This window comes from Euleptes europaea, chromosome 4 (assembly GCF_029931775.1).
Source record: "Euleptes europaea isolate rEulEur1 chromosome 4, rEulEur1.hap1, whole genome shotgun sequence".
Classification (NCBI taxonomy): domain Eukaryota; kingdom Metazoa; phylum Chordata; class Lepidosauria; order Squamata; family Sphaerodactylidae; genus Euleptes; species Euleptes europaea.
Window position 1 is genome coordinate 16167588 of NC_079315.1, and position 26091 is coordinate 16193678.

General features: G+C 47.6%; 1 protein-coding gene across 1 annotated transcript; it reads right to left on the bottom strand.

Annotated features, from left to right (window-relative positions):
* Window positions 1-1599: 1599 nt before the first annotated feature.
* Window positions 1600-22429, bottom strand: ANP32B (acidic nuclear phosphoprotein 32 family member B). The gene is made up of 9 exons (XM_056847995.1): window positions 22363-22429; window positions 14815-14964; window positions 10702-10824; window positions 9029-9215; window positions 6761-6771; window positions 6447-6563; window positions 6103-6108; window positions 3462-3513; window positions 1600-1723 (listed from the first exon to the last, which is right to left on the bottom strand). The coding sequence occupies exons 1-9, from the start codon at window positions 22414-22416 to the stop codon at window positions 1650-1652; spliced, it is 774 nt and encodes a 257-aa protein (XP_056703973.1). The 5' UTR covers window positions 22417-22429; the 3' UTR covers window positions 1600-1649.
* Between the last annotated feature and the right edge of the window lie 3662 nt (window positions 22430-26091).

Here is a 26091-nt window from a genome sequence, read left to right on the forward strand (position 1 = left end):
CCCCAAACCCACCAAACAAGGATGAGCCTGCTCTTTTACAAAAGCTGAAATCCCCTCTTGTTGACCTTCATGTGAAGGGCGGGAAAGGGCTTCATTCACTCAACGAATACTTGCTTTAAAATCTAATAGGCAGAATACTTAATTAAAAAAAATCTGCTAATGCTGTTGCCAGGGTGGAATATGCCCACATTTCTAATGTTATAGGCATCTATTTTGGCACAGAAATCGACAAACACAGCTCTCCGCCCCCAAGTTTGCCAATCACGTCAGGACAAGATTTCTCTGGCTGGTGGTCTGAGCTTATGGTCACTACGAAAAAAACCCACAAACCACAAGGGGATTGTCCCAGGATAGGGGAGGTGGGTGGAGGTAGAAACATTACAGCGTGGTGAGCCAGGATGGTGTAGTGGTTAAGAGTGGTGGTTTGGAGCGGTGGACTCTGATCTGGAGAACAGGGTTTGATTCCCCACTTCTCCGCATGAAGTCAGCTGGGTGACCTTGGGCTAGTCACAGCACTCTCAGCCCCACCTACCTCACAGGGTATCTGTTGTGGAGAGGGGAAGGGAAGGTGATTATAAGCCGGTTCGATTCTTCCTTAAGTGGTAAACTCGGCATATAAAAACCAACTCTTCTTCCATTCTTCTTAATGAAAACGGTACAAAAGAAGGGCACATGGCATTTCGAATCAAAGTTTCTGCAAGACAGGAATAATATAGGAGGACAAATGACAGCAGTTAAGGAAAAAAAGACAGCTGATGTCCCTTCTTCAAGGCACTGTACTTTCCAGTTTTCACAAAAGGCCATGGGGAGATTCCCAGTGTGTGTGGGGTCTCAGTGCATGTGTGTCTACCCCACTCGTTGTTCCTTGCCCTGACTAGCAAACACAGAATCCTGCAAACTTTAAAAAACATATGCAAACCTTTATGATTTGCATAATTTATATACGTCAAAGAATTCAGCTTTTAGTGGTGCACAATTTTTTATTTTTGTTTCCAATGCGGAGTGTATACTACCCTGCCCATATTCTGGCTTCAGAGAAAGGGAGGGGGGAACGCCACAGAATCCCAGATAAAAGAGTTTGAATGGAACTGATTTAGAAGACTAGTTTACCAAATAACGTTTATTTCATTCAAGTTCTTAAAAATACTTTTTTCTGTTGTTGCATAAAACATCCTAATGTAAAAAATATCCAATGTCTTAGAAAAGGAAAAGGGAGGCAGGGGGAAGCAAAGCATGAAGAATAGTCCCCAAAACATTAGGACTCTATTTACAAAGCCTCGTTGCACAGAAAGTAAAAAGGGACTACAGTCAGGGGGGGGGGGTAGCCCCCGGCCAGGACTGACCCATCACACTCGCTCGTCTCGCTATGGCAACAGTGGGAGATGAAGGCCTGGGAACCCCCCAATAGGATGAGTGAAGGTGCTAGCCCAGGGAAGGCTAGGTCTGTAACCACCTGGAGAGATCAGCTACAGGCTGTGTGGAATGTCACAGGAATGGCCGACTCTTTGGCTCTTTAGGTGCTGCACTCGGGGTGGGGAGGGGGGGGCTTGTCAGATGACTACAGGCATGCCTCACGTGCTCCTCGGTCCTGGATCATCCAACGGGTGGCCCGAGCAATACTGAACAGTCCTTTGAGGGCACGCGAGGCCTTAGTCATCATCTTCATCCCCTTCGTCGTCTGCTTCTCTTTTTCTCTTTTCACCTTTCGCGCTAGCCTCTTCCTCTGTATAACATGCGGGGAGGGAAGGAAAGGAATCTCATCATCACTTCCCCAAAGGAGGAGGGGAGAGTGCCAATGTGCCAAGCCAATAGACAACTGCTCTTTTTGGTACAACGATGTTATTCCATACTACATCCCCGTCTTTTCCAGTGCTCCCAGATTATCTTGAATACTTAACCACAGGGTGGATTTGATTTAAATCAAATCGATTTAAATCACGATTTAAATCACTAGTCATTTAGGCTTGATTTAAATCATAGTTTTTTTTACAGAAAGACTCATTCTTGCTGGTATAATATTTACAACCAGATGAAGGTTTCATTTTTGGAATAATAAATTTTCAGAGTAGTTTTTACAATTATATAAAATACTGGTTTGGTTATACTATTAGAAATACAGAGACCGATAATTATGAAATTATTGCAAGGAAGAGGAACTTCATTAAAATATTCCCAAACTGGGTCTCTTTTATGGCCTGCTGCCATAATAGGTTTTCTCCTCCAGGGAGAGAATATTGTGATAAACCTCAGGCTATATACACAAATGCAATAGAACTTAAAAGGGGCTAGATCTCCCAGCAGCCCTGGGTCTGGAGAAGCTGGCCTTCCTTTTTCCAGAGGGGAGGAGGAGAGATACGGTTGGTGGGCCTAGGCTGGAGCAGGCTGGCAGGAAGAACAGGCCGAGGAGGAGATACAGGCTGGTGGAAATATTATCACAATATTATCTTCCTGGAAGAGAAAACCTATAATGGCAGCAGGCCGTAAAAAAGACCCAGTTTGGGAATATTTTAATGAGGTTCCTCTTCCTTGCAATAATTTCATAATTATTTGTCTACGTATTTCTAATAACCAAATCAGTATTTTTTTATGTAACTGTAAACATTATTCTGAAAAATTATTATTCCAAAAATGAAACCTTCATCTGGTTGTAAATATTAAGATTATACCAGCAAGAATGAGTCTTTCTGTAAAAAAACATGATTTAAATCAAGTCGTACTGACTAGTGGAACGAAAGTTGCCTCACTTTTCTGTGCTCATGCACTCTCTAGTCAACTCTATGCTCTCCCCACTCCACTCTATTAGAGGGCTTTCCCCCTCTCCATTGTCATCAGCTGACTGCCGTGTACATTCTGATTTTAATTTTAAAAATGTGTATGTCACAATATATATTTATATACTGTATATGAGGCCCCTAGAACCATAAGAAATGTAAAAAATTCACTGTTAATAACTCATTCTTGAATTGCCCTCCTTAAAAATCAAATTGCTCCCCTGTGGGGTGTGTGCCCCATGTTGGGAACCACTGCCCAATGGGAATTTTATTTAATGAGCTCTGGGGGAGGCATTTTTGGAGGTAGAGTTCCCAAAATTTCAGGATAGCTTCAAGGGACTCTCCTTACATGAACACCAAAGTTCGGTGAAGACTGGGTCAGGTGGTCCGATTTTATGGGGTCCCAACCCTACTTGTCAGGAATGCTCTAGGTTGGACGAGGGGGTTGGATGAGATGGCCTGTATGGCCCCTTCCAGCTCTATGATTCTAAGTTAGCAACCTCAGGATTATGTTCAGTGTCACAATGTGTGATAGCAGGGATGGGATGAAGCGCACCTAAGACTAGCCAATACTGTAATCACACCTGCTTGCTCTTCTCCCAGGCCCCTCCAGCCCAACCCATCAGCAGTCTTACCCTCAACACTTTCTTTAAAAAACCAAACAGAACTGTTAAGAAAGTTGACACGCACCTTCTTCTTCCTCCTCTTCCTCTTCCTCTCCATCAAGGCCAAGCCCTTCCTCCTGGTAAAACAAAGAGCCCATTTACCACTGAAAAAGCAGTACTTTCCCTCAGATTAGCACCATTAGTCCTGGGAAGGTTCACAATTTTGTTGGGTAATAACTTGCTGGGTGACACCTGGGCGCTATTATCTATAGGTTTTATTTATTTATTTAAATGTACAGCCCGCTCTCATTCCTGGCCAGGCCGGGCTCAGGGGCAGGTAACCATTTAACAATAACAATGTAATAAAACTTCATATTAATCTACATATCAAATATATCAAGATGGTGCTCATTCAAGTGATAATAATAATAGCCACTGAAGACTCGGCCGAGCGGTCAAACCCCACAAGATAAAACAGAAAGTGGGTGTGTGTGGATAGGGAGGCCAGCACCGATGAACAACCTGCAGCTGTCCTCAGTTGTAGGCCTGGTGGAATAATTCCACTTTACAGGCCCTGCAGAACTCTTTATGGTTCCCACAGGGCTCTGATGTTCCTGGGAAGGGAGTTCCAACAGGCCCGGGGAACAGGATCCCGCAGAACTCTCTGGAATCCAGTCGGATGCATGAGTCTCTCCGGGCAAGCGTAAATTGGCTTAGCGCCCAAACAGGGTGGAGGTGGAAAGTCAATCCAGGCCTTCAGGACAAAATGGTCGGACCGTGGTACTTCCTCTTTAGGCATCAGACCCAAACCTATCCCAGACCCGAAGATCAAATCCAGCGGTGCGGCGTGCTTGATGTTTGGGTCCTGAAATGACTTGGGAGAACCCTAGTGCCACCATGGATGACATCAGGTCCAAGGTATGCGAAAAAGATGCGGCATCAGCAGGGACGTTGAAATCCCCCCATATTATCAATCTGGGGAACTCCAAGGCCCAGCCTGCCGCCACTTCTAGCAAGCTCGACAGAGTATCTGCCGGTGTGTTGGGCGGCCGGTACACCAGCCCGATAGCCAAGCTCTCCTTGGCTTCCCACACCAGGCCAACACTTTCAATGCTGGATATCTCCGGGTCGGGTCCTGAAGGAGAAAGCCTCCCGGACAACCAATGCCACCCCCCACTCTGGACCATTGTCTGAAACTGGTGAAGGACCGAGAAACTTAGGGGAGTCGATTCTTTCAGAGCAACAGTCTCTCGGGTCCAGGTCTCGGTCACGCATGTCAGGTCCACACCCTGGGATATAAAGTAGTTCTGCAGGGAGGCAGTCTTATTGCCAATGGACCTGGTATTGCACAACAGCAGTGTCGGAGATGGGTTACTCCTAGACCCCCTCCCATCGTCTCTCAGGATGGGACGCAGGTTGGAAGGAGTTGGAGCATAACCATATCTCTTACTCCTTCCCTGATACCACCTGCTCCCACCGTCATACCTCCCACGTCCCCCAATAACTGGCCTACCACATCAGATCTAACCCCTGGCTGCATCTGACCCGCAGTCATCCAGCAGCACCCTCTAACTAGACTAAAACCCAAACAATTAAGTACAAACAACAACACTAAGCATCAAGATTCTCTCCCACCCACCCAGAACCCCTACTACTAATCTAACCGAACCACTCTCCGGAGTTACAATATAACACCTAATCTCTGAGCAACAGCTCAGAACTGACTGGGAGATAATCACAAAATTCTTAAATTCTAAAACGCAAATAATCATAAATCACAAGGGTTACGTCCCTGCCACATTCCCGGTGACAAAAATATGCATAGAACCCAGAGAGCACATCCCAGGAGTCCCACGACTCACCCGGAGAAGCCACATGAATGCATGAAGCTGCCTTATACTGAATCAGACCCTTGGTCCATCAAAGTCAGTATTGTTTACTCAGATTGGCAGCAGCTCACCAGGGTCTCAGGCTGAGGTCTTTCACATCACCTACTTGCCTAGTCCCTTTAACTGGCGATGCCGGGGATTGAACCTGGGACCTTCTGCATGTCAAGCAAATGCTCTACCACTGAGCCACAGCCCCACCCCTTGTGGGGCACACAAGGACTTGAATCTTTGGCTGGGATGCTTCTACACCCACATGAGGCTGCCTTACACTGAATCAGACTCTTGGCCCATCAGAGTCAGTATTGTCTACTCAGACCAGCAGCAGCTCTCCAGGGTCTCGGGCAGAGGACTTTCACATCACCTACTTGCCTATAACTGGAGATGCCAGGGATTGAACCTGGGACCTTCTACATGCCAAGCAAATACTCTTAACACTGAGCCACGGCCTCTCCCCCAAACCAGAGTGGCAGTTTTGATTTCAGCTCTATGGTACAGGGTGGCATGTCCACAATTTCAACTGCCCAGATGCACATGGGGGGCACAGCTCAGAAAACACATTGAAAAGTCAGATTTTTAACCACAGGGAGGGGGGCATCCAGTATGGCCAATCTGCCTGGTGGCAAAGAGTGAAGGCCTGGACTGGCATTAAGGACAAGCATCCTCTACCATCTCTTGACAAGCTGCCCGTATTCTGCTTGTCTGGGGCCTGGGGAGTAACTACAACCAGCAGCAGAGATGGGGGCCACTGCCGGCCACTTGCTCCTTGCTTTCCACAGCTCCACCCAGCAGGAAATGGGACCCTGCACCATCACAGAGGATGCTGAGATAGTCTCCCACTTCCTGCTGGCACAGGCTCTAGGGTGCGACTTTTTCATGCTCCTTTCAGCCACAGTGGAGCCGGCAAGTGAGATCACCCCAGAGGTTCTCATAGTGTCCCATTTGCTGGTCAGACACACTAGAGGGAGTGGCGCATACTTGTTTAAGCCCCGCCAGCGTCAAAGATGCACAAGAGCAATGTTTAATTTCCTCAAGAGGAGGGAGGTAGAATAAGTGTGTGTGTGGGGTGATACAAGAGGACCACTGGAGAATTATCTGGCCCAGGGGCCCCCAAACCAGGAGTTGGCCCTGCCCAAAGTTTCCAATATTAAAAGAGCAGCAGGCAGGAAATACTGATGGCCAACCTCTCCACTGATTTCATCTTCCTCATCTTCTACTTCTTCTACTTCTCCTTCTTCATCCTCATCCTCCTCGTCAAGTTCTTCCTCTTCACCCAATTCATCTTCGTCTTCGTCTTCTTCCTCACTTTCTAAGAAAAAGATGGGAGTTTGCACAGCTTTCCCTCAAAATCCAGCTATCTTGGTTATGTCCGTTACATGAACACACAGGAAAAAAATACAACCATATCAGCAAGTAAAGTCTGAATACAGAAGAAGTTGGTTTTTATATGCCGACTTTCTCTACCACTTAAGGGAGACTCAAACCAGCTTACAATCACCTTCCCTTCCTCTCCCCACTGCGGACACCTTGTGAGATAGGTGGGGCTGAGAGCTCTAACAGAGCTGTGACTTGCCCAAGGTCACCCAGCTGGCTTCATGTGTAGGAGTGGGGAAACAAATCCAGTTCACCGGATTAGCCTCCGCAGCTCGTGTGGAGGAGTGGGGAATCAAACCCGGTTCTCCAGATCAGACTCCACCGCTACAGACTGAAGGAGTTCATCCTTGCTAGCCAACGGCCACCATAGCTGACTTCAACCAGTTCAACAACGGATACCGCGGTGGGCTTATATACTGAAGTCTCAACACAATTCCCATCGGACTGTGATGCACGATTAGGTAAAGCGATATCCCATGTCTCAACAGCTATCATTTATACACATTTACTTTAAATACAGCCTTGCAAATAAACGAAACATAGAAAAGATTCCGCCGTGCCCAGTGCATTTACTCCTTAAGTCCACTGCAGGTAACACAGCTCCGACCCAGCAAACAGCTCTTTTACCATCATGCTAAAAACAAAGTGCCTGCCCCACTTTTGAGGGCCAAGAGAGAAGTGCATGTGTTTGCATTAAAAGAACACAATGCTAGTTCTAATACTAACCGGGGGGGGGGGGGGGAGAGAGAGACCCAGGGAAGAGTGTTGGCATACAAGCGACTGCAAGAATCGGTTGATACTTGCACACTGTTTGAATAGGTTGATACTTGCACGCAACTTATGTGGGAGACATATACAGCCCAGCATAAAAACCTAAGACAATACCACCAGATGTTGGTGTAATTGGTAATATATACAACCTATTACATGCCTGGTCTGTTGTATATTGCCTGTACATGTAAATATATTTGTAATGTGTGTGCATGTTCTATATATGATTTAAATAGACCACTGAGGAAAGCCATAAAGGCCGAAACGCGTTTGGCTTGTGGTGACAGACATCAACCTTAAGAAATGCCATTGTGCTATTTTAACGTTTTTTAAATAATTTTAATCCTTATATAGCGCTTCTAATAAATTATATAGTTTCATTATTTATATGTATATATTTTTTTCATCCCACCCAACCTTGGGTACCCAACTTCCGTTTTCCAGGTTGGGTTCTATTCCCCTCTTTTTTCTTATACAAGCTACTGCAAAACAGGCTTCCAGACCCCGAAGTGGCCTGTTTAATGTGTATGAAGCATCGGATGGGTATGCATGAACAAGCCAGCAGACTTTAGTGCACAATCTTGCTACTACCATAGGTTATGTTCTCAGATCTATGCTAGAATTATTTGGTGCATTCAGGCTGTGCATTCTATCATCTAAAGGGCCCTTTTGCACAAGCTCGTTAACTACTTACCAAAATCTTTAAGGCGCCAGAACAAAATAAACTTAAAAAAAAACAACCAACCAATTGCTGAGATAACTTTACATCTATAGTGGCAGACGGTCCACTTAAGCTTCAGAGGCAGATCTGCTTATCTGCTAAAACACACGTTAATGAAAACAGGGCACGGTGCCCTGACTTTAGTGTGAGTTAGGATGTGCCTTCTCAACAGTCTGTTTCAGCATTTATTTATTTTTTGGTTAGAGGTATGATGCAAACTACATACCAGATGCATGAGAGTATACAGTTGGCCACCTTAATTTAGATGGTCTAATGCAGGAGCCCCGTGGCGCAGAGTGGTAAGCTGCAGTACTGCAGTCCAAGCTCTGCTCAAGACCTGAGTTCGATCCCGACGGAAGTTGGTTTCAGGTAGCCGGCTCAAGGTTGACTCAGCCTTCCATCCTTCCGAGGTCGGTCAAATGAGTACCCAGCTTGCTGGGGGTAAAGGGAAGATGACTGGGGAAGGCACTGGCAAACCACCCCGTAAACAAAGTCTGCCTAGGAAACGTCGGGATGTGACGTCACCCCATGGGTCAGGATTGACCCGGTGCTTGCACAGGGGACCTTTACCTTACCTAATGCAGGGGTGGCGAACTCAACTGTTACTTGGGCTTGATATGACATAAATGTAACATGGTCGGGCTGGGCCATGCCTCGCCAGCCCCAATCAAGAATGGGGTATGTGTGGCTGCCTCACGGGCCGGATAAGAGCTCTCAAGGGGGCGGATCTGGCCCACAGGCCTTATGTTTGACACCCTTGGTCTAATCGTTCCTTCTGCACAATTGAACTATAGACCAAAATCCTGCTGTTCCATTTTTAGGTTGTTGAAAACACAGACAAAGCTAAAAAAACAGCCATTTTTATTTTACATGAGACGGAACAGCAGTGAACAGACTTACCCTCTTCATCTTCCTCATCGACACCGTCTACTTCAGCATCCGAGTCAGACGCTTCTTTGTCCTCTTGATCATATCCATCCAGATAAGTGAGCTGAGGGAGGAGCTTGAAGACGCTCTCTCGGTAGTCGTTCAGGTTTGTTACCTCACAGTTAAACAGATCAAGGCTCTTCAGAGATTCCAATTTTTTCTAAATTAGAAACACGCTCTAGTTATTTACTGTATAGACCAGACAGAATTATTGTATGATTAGTGCACTGTCCTAAGACTTCAAAGAGCATTACCCTTTGGAAACGAGGGCATAATTTTGAATGTTGGGAGACTTTCCCATCCTCCTCCTGGAGGCAGGAAGTCAGTGGCAATCCTTTGACTCTTCTTGATAAACTTTTACGGTCCTTAAGACTTGGTAAAAGGTAAAGGTCCCCTATGCAAGCACCAGGTCATTCCTGACCCATGGGGTGATGTCACATCCTGACGTTTACTAGGCAGACTTTGTTCGAGGGGTGGTTTGCCAGTGCCTTCCCCAGTCGTCTACACTTTACCCCCAAGCAAACTGGGCCCTCATTTTACCAACCTCGGAAGGATGGAAGGCTGAGTCAACCTTGAGCCGGCTACCTGAAACCAACTTCCGTTGGGATCGACTTAGACTTGGTAACACGTTAATTTCTAAGTCCCATCCTTCACCAGGAAACTAAACAGAGAGTTTGCTGAATCAGCAATCTGTCCTCCATTCTTTGAAACTGGGATGATTATTTCATACTGATCGATATTATACACCTTCAAGTTCTTTGGGTGGTACAATAGAGTGTAATGGCAAGGCAGTTTCCCATGAGCTGTCTGGGGGTAACATGGAACTAAATTACAAAGTTCATGTAAGAATTGTCGAAGTAGCATATATGAAGCACTGTGAACATTCCAGCCCCCTACATACATACCCTCCTTGGGGACCCAAGACATAGAAGGTGGTCACATAAATATTTAAAAAACATGCATATTAATAATTATTATTATTCTGCCATCAAATGAATGTCTGGCATGATAAGATCACAGCATCAGGTGGGGTCCCTCAGTGCACAACAGATAATTAACAGGTTAGCAATACAGTGGGTTCATGCATTTCTACTCTCTTTCCCCCTTGTCTTCCTTCTAACTTCCCTTGGCTCCACTTTCTGGCACAGCAAAAAGCTTTTAAACAGAGACAATTGGTAAGAACTAGGTTATCCTTGGCCATATTTATCCCAGCATTTAGAGTCAATGTCACAATAAGATTTAAGAAATAAGCCTACCCTATTTATTACAATAATACAGTTTTTACTCCAGTACAAAACTAAGACTAGGGTCCCCCCCAGGTATGCCGTAAAAGAGAGGGGATCATCTCACATTTGCATACAAATTACAATAAAGTCCAGTAAAATGGGTTTTTTAATGCGTGACATTTCTGGGGTGTTGTCTTACATTCCGGGTCGCCTTCCTTTCAAGTAAATATGATATATAGTTTAAATGCAACAGTTCCAAAAACACCAGGGGGCGGGGTTCATATAGCATCAAATACTATTGACACGCCCATCTGAACACAGACCTATCTTGAGAATGTAAGTCACCCTTTGTATGAAAATCTCTTGTCTCCAAAGCCCCACGGAAAGCTCCACAGCTAGAAAAGTTAATGAACAGCATACCAGCGGCTCCAAGGTACTGATATCCTTCAGCTTGTTTCCACTGAGGTTTAGATGCGTGAGGTTAGGAAGCTTCTCGGCTAATACATCAAGACCTCCAGAAATTCTGTTGTCACTGAGTTCAAGCTGTAAAAAGGGGAGGGGGGAAATGGACACATCAGGCAACACCAGCATGGGCGGAAGCTGAACACTTCTAAGCTTGCGAAATGAAGAACAGTAACCAAGCATTGATCAAGATGAATAACATGAAATAAAAATAATTGACATCGTAAAGGTGTTCAAATTCTTTACTCACGGACACATAAGGCAATGCTAGCGTAAAGTTCCTGTCACCAGAAAGAGCTACATTAAGAGGGATTTGCCATATTGGCTCCAGCCTCTTACAGAATGGAACACGTACATTAACTACAAGCATATAGCAACACAACAAATTTTGTATTCAGTTTTCTAACAACTTTAACATTCATGATATTGGAACTGTAGCTTGGTAGACTGCTGAAATGTCTCTGTTTCAGAGCCCTGGTCTCCAAAATCGTGAATCAGAAGGAGTCAGGAGGAAGGACTATTAAAAGTTTGTCTGCAGTATAGACATGCCCTAAAATGGGTGTTTTGAGAGAAAGTAGATGATTTGACACTCACCTTTGGAGGCTCAAAATGCCATTTTCCTACTCAACCATTTCCTACTCAACCATTTCCTAAGAGCAGATTCATGACCAATCCCTAAGCATGGATATGTACATATGATATATATCATATATATATTGGACTGCTTGGGACCAGAAGTGGTCTGTATTTCGGATCTTTCTATATTTTGGAATATTTGCATATACATAATGAGCTATCTTGAGGATGGAACCAAGTCTAAACACAAAATATATTTATGTTTTATATACACTCTATACACATAGCCTGACTGTAACTTTAAACAATATTTTAAATAATTTTGTGTACACTGGACCATCAGAAAGCAAACTGGAATGCTGCTGAGGGCCTGTGAGTAATGCCTGCGTGCCGGCTCAAAAAGTCCGGTTTTGGGGTCAGTTCGGACATCAGATGAACAGATAAGGAATACTCAACCTGTATATATAATTTTTTTTTTCTCTAAACGCAATGTATCTGGTGAAAAAGTTCACACAGCTTGAAATAAATTTGGGTTATCAGAACTGATCCAGAAAAAAATAACACTTTTATTCTCAATTTCATGCAAAGATGCTTAGGCAGTCATAAATGCAAGCACCGAGTCATTCCTGACCCATGGGGTGATGTCACATCCCGATGTTTACTAGGCACACTATGTTTATGGGGTGGTTTCCATAGCCTCCCCCAGTCATCTTCCCTTTACCCCCCAGCAAGCTGGGTACTAATTTTACCGACCTCGGAAGGATGGAAGGCTGAGTCAACCTTGAGCAGGCTACTTGAAACCGACTTCCGTCAGGATCAAACTCAGGCCGTGAGCAGAGTTTGGACTGCAGTACTGCAGCTGACCACTCTGCGCCACGGGGCTCATTAGGCTGTCCTAGTGCAGTGTTATACGCTTGGGGAGTAACTTTTGAAGAAAGGCAGTTAGGAAACACGGGCCATTCTCAGGCTGAAATTAAACCCTTCCAAGTTCCATGGAGCTTGAAACTCAACAGAATTAAGTGTGGGACTTAAACATGCTCAAATTTGGATGGAGTTGATAAGGGGCAAGACCCAAGTTCTGGACAAGGCTTTGATTCAGGTGGTTGACTGTGTTATTCCGAAAATACGCATGAAAGTGAATCACAGACCTGCCTCAATAAGCAGCCCTTTACACAGCTGGAAAACAATGACTGCATTCCATGAAGCAAATGGACTCGCTTTGGCCAATAACAACATCCAAATTCCGGCTGCTAACCATGTGAGCGACAGCAAGTCCCAAGAACAGACTTCGGTTTCTGAGGCAAGAGTTAGGCTGACGGCCAGCCGTACCAACTTTTTCATACGTGGTAGTTATTTAACAAACTCAGCATCCTTGTCTTGCATACACTACACTTCTACAGTATCCTATTCTGTGAAGCAGAAGGAGAAGAGTTGGTTTTTATATGTCGACTTTCTCTACCACTAATGGGAGAATCAAACCGGCTTACAATCCCCTTCCCTTCCCCTCCCCACAACAGACACCCTGTGAGGTAGGTGGGGCTGAGAGAGTGTGACTAGCCCAAGGTCACCCATCTGGCTTTGTGTGTAGAAGCGGGGGAACAAATCCAGTTCACCAGATTAGCCTCCGCCGCTCATGTGGTGGAGTGGAGAATCAAACCCGGTTCTCCAGATCAGACCACCACTCCAAACCACTGCTCTTAACCACTACACCATGCTAGCTCTATGGTAAAAAAAACCCCACTTCACCCCACAGCATGTGTATTCAGCTGGTGATGCCCATTTCCCTTGCACCTAGACGCCGGGAGAAAAAGGCTGGCTTGCCAAGCACTTCACGTTTCCTGGCAGGAACCCTGGCCTAGTCTCAGATTATCCCCCCCACCTCCACACACACACCTTGGTAGTTCTCCAAAAGAACAGATAGGCTGCGACCCATTCCATTCCATTCCATTCCATCTGGATTACAGGATTACATTCACTTTCCAATACATGGTTTTAGGCATATTCTCAGTCACCGTGTAAGCAAAGAGGACACAAGTGCTCAAAGCCAAAACACACACACACACACACACACACACACACACACACACACACACACACACACACACACTGCGCCAAGGAAACACAACTTACTCTTACAAATTAAATATATTCGTAAATTTGAACTGGGTGCTTGTTTTGGAGTGAGCCTGAATAACGATGTCAAGAGGGAAACCTTGCGATCGCAATGCAAATCCCAGGCTGCCAACCGTCAACTACTGCTTTCCAGAGATTTCTAAGCCTTTACCACAACCCATTCATATGTTTCTAAGATTGCTTCCTCTAAGTATAAGGCCTCGGACTCTGCTTTATAAAAATCCAGGTGGTCAGAACATTAATTTTTGTGCTTGTGTAGCACATGTGGCCCTGATCACAGTTCAAATTCTAGTGAGCAAGGAAGAAGAGCTGGTTTGTATACCCTGCTTTTCTCTACCCAAAAGAGTCTCAAAGTGGCTGACGATCACCTGTCCGCACAAACAGGCACCTTGTGAGGTAGGTGGGGCTGAGAGAGTTCTGAGAAAACTGTGACTAGACCCGTGTTGGGGAACCTATGGCACGTGTGCCGACTTCGGCACGCGTAGCCCTCTCTGTGGGCACGCGCGGGTAAGTGGCTTGCTGCATTGCGTGAGAGGGCCAGTCGCACGGCAGCAGTGCCCACCCCTTCCCGAGCCTCAGGGCCTGGGGCGGTTGGCCGATGGCGCTGGGCCACGTCCCCTTGCCGGGGTCGGATCTCCCGCGGCACAAAGAGCCGCCGCCGCCCCCTTGGCTGCTGCTGGGCGACTCGCTCCAGCGCACCCCGGCTGGCCTGAGCCGCGGCGCTCTCTCCTAAATTCACTGGCTTACTAATATCTTCAAGGTAATGGCCATTCATCTAGGAGCCCCGTGGCGCAGAGTGGTAAGCTGCAGTACTGCAGTCCAAGCTCTGCTCACGACCTGAGTTTGATCCCAACGGAAGTTGGTTTCAGGTAGCTGGCTCAAGGTTGACTCAGCCTTCCATCCTTCCGAGGTCGGTCAAATGAGTACCCAGCTTGCTGGGGGTAAAGGGAAGATGACTGGGGAAGGCACTGGCAAACCACCCCGTAAACAAAGTCTGCCTAGGAAACGTTGGGATGTGACGTCACCCCATGGGTCAGGATTGACCCGGTGCTTGCACAGGGGACCTTTACCTTACCTAATGCAGGGGTGGCAAACTCAACTGTTACTCGGGCTGGATATGACATAAATGTAACTTGGTCGGGCTGGGCCATGCCTCGCCAGCCCCAATCAAGAATGGGGTATGTGTGGCTGCCTCACGGGCTGGATAAGAGCTCGGAAACGTCAGGATGTGACGTCATGGGTCAGGAATGACCCAGTGCTTGCACAGGAGACCTTTACTGTTATCTTTTAATGGCCATTAATATGGCTGTGCAGTAGTACAGACCCAGTCCACCCCTTACTGGCATTAGATAAAAGCCTTACCTTTTTCAATTTGGGGAGCTTAGGGAGATTCACCACAGATGTCAGCCCCACATTTATTAAGCTGAGGAACTCCAAGTTGATAAACTCGCCCGTCAGCCCCTCAATTTTGCCTTCATTCGATCTGCAGTTGTCAAGAACAAGCGCTTGAACCTGAAGGAACACACGGAAATAAAGGCAATCCCTTTAGAAACAGCACGCAAGTAGCAGGTGAGATAATGACACCTAGCAAAAAGTGAAACGCGGACACATATAGATATGCCCCTTGCTACACCTTATTGTAAAAGAAAAAGAAGAAGAGTTGGTTTTTACATGCCGACTTTCTCTACCACTTAAGGCAGAAGCAAATCAGCTTACAATCACCTTCCCTTCCCTACAACAGACACCCTGTGAGGTAGGTGGGGCAGAGAGAGCTTTATAATCACACAGGCCTAGCACACATAACAATATATTATAATCACACAGGCCTAGCACACATAACAATATATTAATGACTAAATTCGCTATCCAAAGCCAATCTGTATTTTTTTAAAACCTTCGCAGAATACCTAGGCTTTGGTGGAAACAGAATATCAGAGTTCTGGGACAACAACCACCTTTCTGATGTAGTCCTGACTTGACACAAAGACAATAAGCTTCATTTGTCCTAGAACCTTAGCCTTATTTGCATTCGAGGTTCATTGATCGGCATGATTTTTCAAGGAGCAGAGCGTGTTTTAGCTTGAACGGTCCCTGTGAACATTTGCCAAATTGTATTGATTCCCCCAAAAGTCTGCAAACAGATCATGGATCAGCTGTGTGGTGAACTCCCTGCCGGCGTTCCTTTTTTGGAGGTTTCAGACTGCCAGCGGTGGCCTCAAATTTAATCTCATCCTTCTAGTATAAATGCTACAGAGCTGAATTAGAAATACAAAAAAGGTCCCCATACAGACAACATGATCAGAAATACCCAAATCTAAACAGCTGGTAGAACAGCTGGTTTTTAGCACACCTTTAACCTGTATTTCCCCCATAAAGGACTCAAACGCTGGTTATATTGATATAAAAAACATTAAAATAGGCTTAGCAGCAGAACAGCCAACAACTACATTTCATACATCAGTAAAAGTGCTGAGAAGAAACCCTCACAAATTCATCACCCAACTCAGAATGTATTTATTTATTTAAAACATTTCTATGTCCACCTGTCTCCTGAGCATTTCAGAATCCAAGATGGACTGCACAACTCTAGTTTTCAGAAGATTAAAATGCATTTTCAGGAAAGCGGTTGCACAATATGGAACCACTACAGAAAACACCCACATGGTAGTGGCCATTCTCACATGCCTACAGAAGGGCACAGGTGTGTAGGAGAATGGTAAATTTTCCTTTCTAATCCGTAATTAAATGTGCCAAAATGATAAAAATGAATGCCACTATCTACTTCTTGAACACATTAAGCTGCCTGCTGCTGAATCAGACCCTTGGTCCATCAAAGTCAGTACTGTCTACTCTGACCGGCAGCGGTTTTCCAGGGTCTCAGGCAGACATCTTTCACATCACCTTACTTACCTAGTCCCTTTAACTGGAGATGCCGAGGATTGAACCTGGGATCTTCGGCATGCCAAGCAAATGCTCTATCACTGAGCTACGGCCCTTCCCCTTAAACAGTTCTTGGTAGACTCAATGTCCTAACTACTACTAATAGAGAAATACACCACCAGGCCATAGAAAGAGCCACAGAAAGGCAATACTCCCATTCTGCTAGACACACACCATCTTAATTTGAACAAAAATGCAAGACCACTTTGAGAACTGTTCTATAATCTAAGGAAAACAAAAGGAAGAAAGACTGAGTAACTCGCTCATTGATGTCAAGGACACTTTACCACAAGAAACTACAAAACCAGCATCATGCTTCAAGTAGTATTACCCCTGCACAAGAGTTTTGCTTTGGATAACGTGAACAGTTTTATGTCGTCTGCATACTGCACAAAAGTACAGCATACCGGTGTGCATCATCGAATACAATGAAGTAGAATCAGTGATGGCAATGTGCTTGGAAGACTCAATGCCGCAAAGGCTGGTTTACACCAGAACAAATAGTGATTCTGACAATTGTTCTGGTCACCCGGATAGCCTCAATGCATCGCTGGTCACCTTCTGCAGCATCGCCTGGCTTCTCTGGACCGGGCAGAGAAAGAACAAGGAATCGCCACAACAGTTTCTCTTCTTGAACCCTGTCAATGCAAGAAGTAGCCAAGGGAAGCTGAGGGGGGAAAGTTGGCAACTGGCAGCAGTTCCTGTGAAAGGCCTCCCACGGGGCACGCTCTGCGCCTGTAGCAACTGCCAGAGCCAATAGGCGCAACACATTTGGGATTGGTTCGCTGGCTGTCCTATGTGAACCAGCCCTAAAGCAAACTTTGCACAAATGAAACAATTTGTCAAAATGATATTTCTAAGATCGTAACAAAAACTGTGCCACACATTCAAGGACAGGCGCTGATTGGAATCTTACTTAGTCTTGGCAACTGGAACATTCCCGCTACGGTAATGAAAGCCGTCAGCTCACAGCAATGCTCCCGTGTGTCTCTAGCGCTTCTGGCTAGAAGAGCTACAGGATGATGTTATCAAGCAGGCAGAAACACAATGTTCAGCAGTCTTGCTCAAGTTGTTCACATAAAAAGCAATTTCAGCCAATGCACACCAAGTCATACACTGAACACACAGCTACCTGTTTGGGGGAATCATATAAGTAAATGGCACAGAGCTCTAAAGATGGATGTGGAAGGGGAAAGAGCCTTTTCTATTCATAGAATCATAGAGTTGGAAGGGACCACCAGGGTTATCTAGTCCAACCCCCTGCACAATGCAGGAAATTCACAACTACCTCCCCCACACACACCCAGTGACCCCGTACTCCATGCCCAGAAGATGGCCAAGATGCCCTCCCTCTCATGATCTGCCGAAGGTCATAGAATCAGCTTTGCTGACGTGTGGCCATCTAGCCTCTGCTTCAAAACCTCCAGGGAGGAAACCCTGACCTAGCTTGTTAAACACCTGAACGTGTAGTTTGGCTCTTAGAAACCACAGCCATTCAGTCTTATTAAGGAAACTTAAAACGGGCACTTCCGCATCTCATCAACACACATCTCTCCTAGTCTGTACACAAAGGAATACCCAAGCAGAACGGCTTTACAGCCCCTCTCAAGTACAACAGTGTTCAACCAAGCAAAATATGAAGCAACTGTTTATAGCCAAGATGCCTGACACTTTCCAGTGGACTGGAAATCAGCCGGGAACAGATTAGCGTTTAACAATGGAGCAACAAACATGGGGCTGATTATACAGTATACAGACAAAAAAGTGTCCTGGAGATAGCATTGGAAAAGCATGAATAGTTCAAATTAGATCCCCCCCTCCCAATAAACTGTGGTGGCCATTAAAATACCTACCTACACCTTGAGATTTAGAACTGCTTCCTAAACTGTATTTTAGGTGCATGCTTGTCATGTCTGAGGTATCATGATGATGATGAGTTGATTTTTATATGCTAACTTTCTCTACCACTTAAGGAAGAATCACACAGGCTTACAATCACCTTCTCTTCCCCACCACAGACACCCTGTGAGGAGCTCTAAGAGAGCTGTGACTAGCCCAAGGTCACCCAGTCGGCTTCTTGTGTAGGAGTGGAGAAACCAACCCAGTTCACCAGATCAGAGTCCGCCGCTCAAGTGTACGAGTGGGGAATCCAACCCGGTAATCCAGATTAGTGTCTACCGCTCCAAATCACCTCTCTTAACCACTCCACCATGCTGGCTCATCTAACACAGTGGTTCCCAAACCTTTCGGGCCACAGCCCCCTTGGTTCCACAAACTCAACCCCAGCGCCCCTTACCCTATCCTATAAAAAGCATTATTCAAAATAGGGGTTTCCATGACTCACTAAAGAAGATAACATTTCCAATCAGTAACAATTAATTGCACATCTATTCAAAATCAAATTAACACTTTTTCAGTTGAAATTTATTCAACAAAACTGATGGACTTGATCCAATGGTACCAGCTCTTCAAAGTCGGGGGGGGGGGGGAATTCTGATAGTTTCCACCAAATTTGCCAGCATGGTGCCATAGCTTGATCTATTGTAAATTAGTGAATAGCACAGTTGATGGGCCCCCTCTAGCCCCCCCACTGCCCTCTTGCCTCTTAGTGCCCCCCTAGGTAATCCCACTGCCCCCCAGGGGGTTGTACGGCCCACTTTGGGAACCACTGATCTAACGAATGAGCATACAAAAAAGCTGCCTGCTTTTTTCTTTTTTTAACCTGTCAGGCTTGTTGTTCAACGAGCAGGCCAAGCCGGAAGGATTAAAAAGGGGGTGAAAGTTCTTATTCACCGTAAACAAGCGAGTCTTGTGGCACTGCGAAAACACGAGCTTTTGTAGACTCGCCCAGTTTGTCAGATACATAATAAAACAAACAAAAAATCTTGTTCATCTTTCAGGTGCCAGAAAATCCCCCTTCATTTCAGCTCCAACGCAGGATCTAGCCCATGAGAGGTTATGCCAGAACAAAATTTTGTTGAATATTTTAAGGGTTAGGGTGCCAGAAGACTGGTGTTTATTTTTGCTGCCCATCCGAGGGCACCACAAAAGAACAGTTGGTTTTTATATGCCAACTTTCTGTACCACTTAAGGAAGAACCAAACCGGCTTGCAATCACCTTCCCTTCCCCTCCCCACAACAGACACCCTGCGAGGTAGGTGGGGCTGAGAGAGCTGTGACTAGCTCAAGGTCACCCAGCTGGCTTCAGTGTAGGAGCCGGGAAACCAACCCAGTTCACCAGCTTAGCGTCCGCCACTCATGTTCTCCAGATTAAGAGTCCACAGCTCTAAACCACCACTCTTATCCACTACTCCACGCTGTCTACATGCCCAGAGATTCTGCCCAAAATTAAGGCAGTTTTTAAAGATTTCAAGGGAGAGAGAAGTAAACCCTCAATTGCACTCCCCCCTCTCCCCAGGCATTTAAAAGGGTTTAACTTTGTATGGGAAGATAAGCTTTTGGCGGGAACGCGAGGCGTATGGAGAGGGGAAGCAGCAGCTGACACACGCCACCGCCGTGCGTGCTCCCTGGCTCTCTCTGCAGCTGTCGCCTGTTTAAAGAGGGCGGAGGAAGGCGGGAAAGGCCGCCCAGCGCGCACCCCGTGATGGCTGAAGGGAGCGAAGGCTGCGTGAGCAGAAGCACGCTCATGAGGCGGCGGGGCTCCCTCTGCCTTCCTTCCTCTGGCCATTTATGCTTTGGGTTTTGCCTTGTGCATGGATTTTGCCTTGGATTTGAAGGCGCTCCCCACACCTTCCTTCTCTCTGGCCATTTGTGCATGGATTTTGCCTTGGATTTTGCTCCTCTCTAGATGCACATTGATCAAATCAAGCCTGAACTGACCCTAGGAGCTAAAATGACTAACCTGAGGCTGTCGTGCTTTGGTCACATTATAAGACACAAGTCACTGGAAAAGACAGTCATGCTAGGAAAAGTTGAAGGCAGCAGGAAAAGAGGAAGACCCAACAATAGATGGACAGACTCTATAAAGGAAGCCACAGCCTCAATTTGCAAGATCTGAGCAAGGCGGTCAAAGACAGGGCATTTTGGAGGACTATGGGCGAAAACGCATGGTTGCTTTAGCCTCCTTTATTCCGTTTCAGCCAGGATCGCAAGCATGCGTTTTCGCCGAACGTGCGTTCGATCCTGGCTAAAACAGGGAATAAAGGAGGCTAAAGCGACCATGCGTTTTCGCCCATTGATTCATATAGGGTCGCCATGAGTCAGAAGTGACTTGACGGCACTTAACACGCACACAGATGCGCATTTGGAGAGAGTGGACAGGGAGAGGTTTTTCTCCCTCTCCCATAATACTAGAACGCGGGGGTCATCTGCTGAAGCTGGAGGGGGAGATTCAAAACCAGATAAAAGGAAGTATTTTTTTCACACAACGCATAGTTAAATGGTGGAACTCCCTGCCCCAAAATGCGGTGACGGCTGTCAACTTGGAAGGCTTTAAGAAGGGAGTGGACATGCTATCCATGGCTACTTGTCAAAATGGATACTAGTCATGATGCACACCTATTCTCTCCGGGATCAGAGAAGCAGGCCTATTGTATTAGGTGCTGTAAAGGAACACAGGCAGGACAATGCTGCTGCAGTCGTCTTGTTTGTGGGCTTCCTAGAGGCCCCTGGTTGACCACTGTGTGAACTGACTGCTGGACTTGACCGGCATTGATCTGATCCAGAAGAGCTTTCCTTATGTTCTTATTATAATTATATTATATATAATTATATTAGGCACTTCGGAACACAGGCAGGATAGCGCTGCTGCAGTCGTCTTGCTTGTGGGCTTCCTAGAGGCACCTGGTTGGCCACTGTGTGAACAGACTGCTGGACTTGACGGGCCTTGGTCTGATCCAGCAGGGCTTTTCTTATGTTCTTATTATAATTACATTATGTGCTGTAAAGGAACACAGGCAGGATGGTGCTGCTGCAGTCGTCTTGCTTGTGGGCTTCCTAGAGGCCCCTGGTTGGCCGCTGTGGGAACAGACTGCTGGACTTGACGGGCCTTGGTCTGATCCAGCAGGGCTTTTCTTATGTTCTTATTATAATTACATTATGTGCTGTAAAGGAACACAGGCAGGATGGTGCTGCTGCAGTCGTCTTGCTTGTGGGCTTCCTAGAGGCCCCTGGTTGGCCACTGTGTGAACAGACTGCTGGACCTGACGGGCCTGGGTCTGATCCAGCAGGGCCTTTCTTGTGTTCTTATTTCCCCCATCCGAATTCTGAAAACCCTGCATGGGGGGGGGCTTATTTTTGAGAAATCGGATTTGGGAGGGGGGCGGGGAAACGTGCATCTGTGTGTGTAAAGTGCCCTCAAGTCGCAGCCGACTTATGGCGACCCCTTTTGGGGGGGTTTTCATGGCAAGAGACTCACAGAGGTGGTTTGCCAGTGCCTTCCTCTGCACAGCAACCCTGGTCTTCCTTGGTGGTCTCCCATCCCAATACTAACCAGGGCTGACCCTGCTTAGCTTCTGAGATCGGATGAGGTCAGAACGTGCATCTACAGAGGGTCAAACCCAAGGCGAACACCCTCCCGTGCGTCAATGGCCACGACTCCCTCCCCCCCTCCGCAGCTATTGCCCGTTTAAGGCCGAAGGAGAGTGGCGTGGGGGGGGGCGGTTGAGCGCGCCCCGTGGAATGCGCGCGCACGACGCCGGGTGGGAATCGAACGCGGCCGCCCCTGCCGCGCGCACGCGGAGCGCCAACCGCCTCTCCGCAGGCAAAACGGTCCGCGCGCTGGCAGGAGGCGCGGCGGCGGGAACAACATGGCGGCCGCAGAGTCCCTCAGCCAGCCAGCCAGCCGCTCGCTCTCCCGTACGCGCTCGCTTCACTTCTCCCCACCCGCCACCAAGCCTCCCCTCTCCCCAGCCCCGCGCTCTTTCTACCCCCTCCCCCCACAACGAAGGCAGCCCGCCCTTCCTCAGGCCTCCCTCGCCTCGACCGACCGCTCTCCCGCCCAACGCTTACATCCGGCGGGGTCCGGTTCCGCAGCTCCAAATGGATCCGGTTCTTCATGTCCATGGCGGCGGCCGCAGAGTCGCGTTATGACGGAGAGAAGGAGAGGCCCTGGGAGCAGCGGCCGGTCGGGAGGGAGAAGAGCGGCAGCGCTCGGCGCCTCCTCCTCCTCCTCGTCCGCCGCCGCGACTGCAGTTCAACCGGCGAACGGGTTGCCCCCCCCCCTCCCCCTTGGCCTGAGCCGAATCGACCGAGCGAGGGGCTGCCTGGCTGAGCGGGCGAGCGACCGCTAGGGGGCGCTGCGGAGGCGCCGAGGGGACACTCCCCGGAACTTTGTCGTCATCGCCCCGCCCCCTCCTCCTCCCTCCCCCCTCCCAAGTCGGCTGCCTGCCTTTCCCTTCCTCGGAAGCCGTGGTTCCCGACGTGGGGCACAGGCTCCACAGGGGGCAACTTGAAAACTTGTTTAGACCAGGTTAATTCGGATGGGTTCACTGGAAGAGACAGTCGTGCTAGGAACAGTTGAGGGCAGCAGGAAAAAGAGGAAGACCCGACAAGAGATGGATGGACTTAATAAAGGAAGCCACAGCCTTCAATCTGCAAGATCTGAGCAAGGCTGTCAAAGACAGGACATTTTGGAGGACTTCCCTTCATTCATTTTGGAGGACTTTCATTCATAGGGTCGCCATGAGTCGGAAGCCCCTTGATGGCACTGAACACACACACACACACAATTTGGATGTAGTAGAAAAGGGCAAGAGTCCAGTAGCACCTTAAAGACTAACAAAAATATTTTCTGGCAGGGTATGAGCTTTTGTGAGCCACAGCTCACTTCTTCAGATGCAAGAGTCCAGTAGCACCTTAAAGACTAACAAAAATATTTTCTGGCAGGGTATGAGCTTTCGTGAGCCACAGGCTCACTTCTTCAGATACAGCTAGAATGTGAATCCATCTGTCTTTAAGTAGAGGAGCGTGAATTCAGACAAGCATTAGTATGTAAATGTTAACAGTATGTAAATGTGAATCGCAGGCGTGATGGGATTAGGTGTGGCATGCAGAAGAGTCTGTGATGTCCAGGGGAGAGATGGGTGTGGAGAAATCAGCATTGGTAATGAGCCATGAATGCAAGGTCTTTATTCAGCCCAGGTAAATATGCATTGACTTTAGTTTGAATATCAACTGTAGTTTGAATGGGATTTGGATGGGAGACCACCAACAATTTGGATGGGAGACCACCAAGGAATACCAGGGCTGCTGTGCAGAGGAAGGCACTGGCAAACCACCTCTGTTGGTCTCTTGCCATGAAAACCCCCCAAAAGGGGTCGCCATAAGTCGGCTGCGACTTGAGGGCACTTTACACACACAATGGCATTTTAAGATTTCCTCCATGTGAATGTGTGTGTTAAGTGCCGTCAAGTCGTTTCTGACTCATGGCGACCCTGGGGGTTACCACGCTTTGTATTCCTAGCGATGTATTAAGAGTTTGAAAATGTTATAAAAAACATCGCTTTAAAAGGGTTTTTGGATGCCACGGCTAATAAATGGTTGGAAGACATCTTCACAGCTAAAGGGGCCAAACAAAGTGCGAACAGTATTTTTTTATAACATTTTCAAACTCTTAATACATTGCTGGGAATACAAAGTGCAGTAACCCCCCCTATGAATCATTGTCCTCCGAAGTGTCCTATCCTTAACAGCCTTGCTCAGGTCTTGCAAACTGAGGGCTGTGGCTTCCTTTATTGAGTCAATCCATCTCTTGCTGGGTCTTCCTCTTTTCCTGCTGCCTTCAACTTTTCCTAGCATGACTGTCTTTTCCAGTGACTCTTGCCTTCTCATAATGTGACCAAAATACGACAGCCTCAGTTTAATCATTTTAGCTTCTAGAGCAGGGGTGGGGAACCTCAGGCCCGGGGGCCATATGCGGCCCCCGAGGACATTTTTTGTGGCCCTCGGGAGCTCTGGGCCCCTGCTGCAGAGGCGGGGCGCAGGCTGGCCCTCCCAGAGGGTGTTCCTGGCACCACGGCTTACAGCAGCGCTGCGGCGCCCTTTGGACCTCCTCTCGCCGACTGTCGGCTGTTGAGCAGCGAGAGGGAGGGGGAAAGAGGCTGGCAGCTCCCGGCAGCAGAGCATGCATGCAGGAGCCGATTGGGTTTGGGGGGGCCCTTTTGTGGACTCTGAGGAGGAGAGGGCATGGAGACTGGGGCCCGGTCGCGCGGGGCTCTGTGCGCCGCCGGGTGTGTGTGGGCAGGGGAGGCTAGGGCCCGGTCGCGTGGGGCCAGCAGGTGTGTGTGTGGGGGGGGGGAAGGCTTTTCTCTCTTCCTCTTTTTCTGTCACTCTCCTTTCTCTCCCTCTTTATCCCTCTTTTTCTGTCTCTGTTTTTGTCTCCCTCCGTCCTTTTCTTTGTCTCCCTTTTCTTGTCCTTTTCTTTCTTTCTCCCTTTCTCCCTCCCTCCCTTTTCCTCTTTCTGTTTTCCTTCCTCCCTTACCGATCAACTGTGGGCTGCGCCTCCCTGGCACCTCGTTTGCTCGGGCCCACTGCTGGCTGCCCTTCCGCCTGGGAGGGGGGAGGGGGGCACCCCGCAGGCATTCTCTGTGTGGCCTCCCCTGGGGTTGCCAACCTCCAGGTGGTGGCTGGAGACCTGGCAACCCTCGCCTCTTCCCCCCCCCCACCGGGAGATCTACACCTGGTATGGCCCCTGAATGATGTCATAAATGTGCCAATGGCCCTTGGCAGGAAAAAGGTTCCCCACCCCTGTTCTAGAGTCAGTTCAGGCTAGATTTGATCTATAACCACACTGATTTGTTTTTTTGGCCGTCCACGGTATCCGTAACACTCTCCTTCAACACCACATAGACCAAGTCCTGTGAGGAAAGGTTGAAGGAGCTGGGTATGTTTAGCCTGGAGAGGAGAAGACTGAGAGGGGATATGAAAACCATCTTCAAGTACTTGAAGGGCTGTCATATAGAGGATGGTGCCAAGTTGTTTTCTGTCGCCCCAGAAGGTTGAACCAGAACCAACAGGTTGAAATTAAATCAAAAGAGTTTCCGGCTAAACATTAGGAAGAACTTTCTAACTTACAGCTGTTCCTCAGCGGAACAGGCTTCCTCGGGAGGTGGTGGGCTCTCCTACCCTGGAGGTTTTAAAGCAGAGACTAGATGGCCACCTGTCAGCGATGCTGATTTTATGACCTTAGGCAGATCATGAGAGGGAGGGCAGGAAGGTTTGCATCGTATGGCTCTCGTGGCACTTTCTTGCATGCCCAGGGTAGTGCCGATGACTACTGTAGGGTCAGGAAGCAATTTTCCTGACCAGATTGGTCAGGGATTCTGGAGGGTATTTTTTTTGGGGGGGGGGCATCTTCTGGGCATGGAGTGGGAGTATTGGGGGGGAGAAAATTGTGAATTTCCTGCACTGTGCAGGGGGTTGGACTAGATTACCCTTGTGGTCCCTTCCAACTTGATGATTCTATGATCTATGAAAAAAATAAAAGTTAATTAAAGGCCTGTGTCATCTTAAGCCGAATTACAGCCTTCTGAGACCCTATGCTTCAGAGGATTGAGAAAGGTGTAAAAAGCTGGGTCTAGCACGCCCGAGTCTGAATTTCCCACTCTGCCGTGGAAGGTCAAGGAGTGACTTTAGGCCAGCCTCACTCTCATCATAACAGTAGAAAAGAGCAAGAGTCCAGTAGCACCTTAAAGACTAAGGAAATTTCTGGCAGTGTATGAGCTTTCTCATAATAACCTA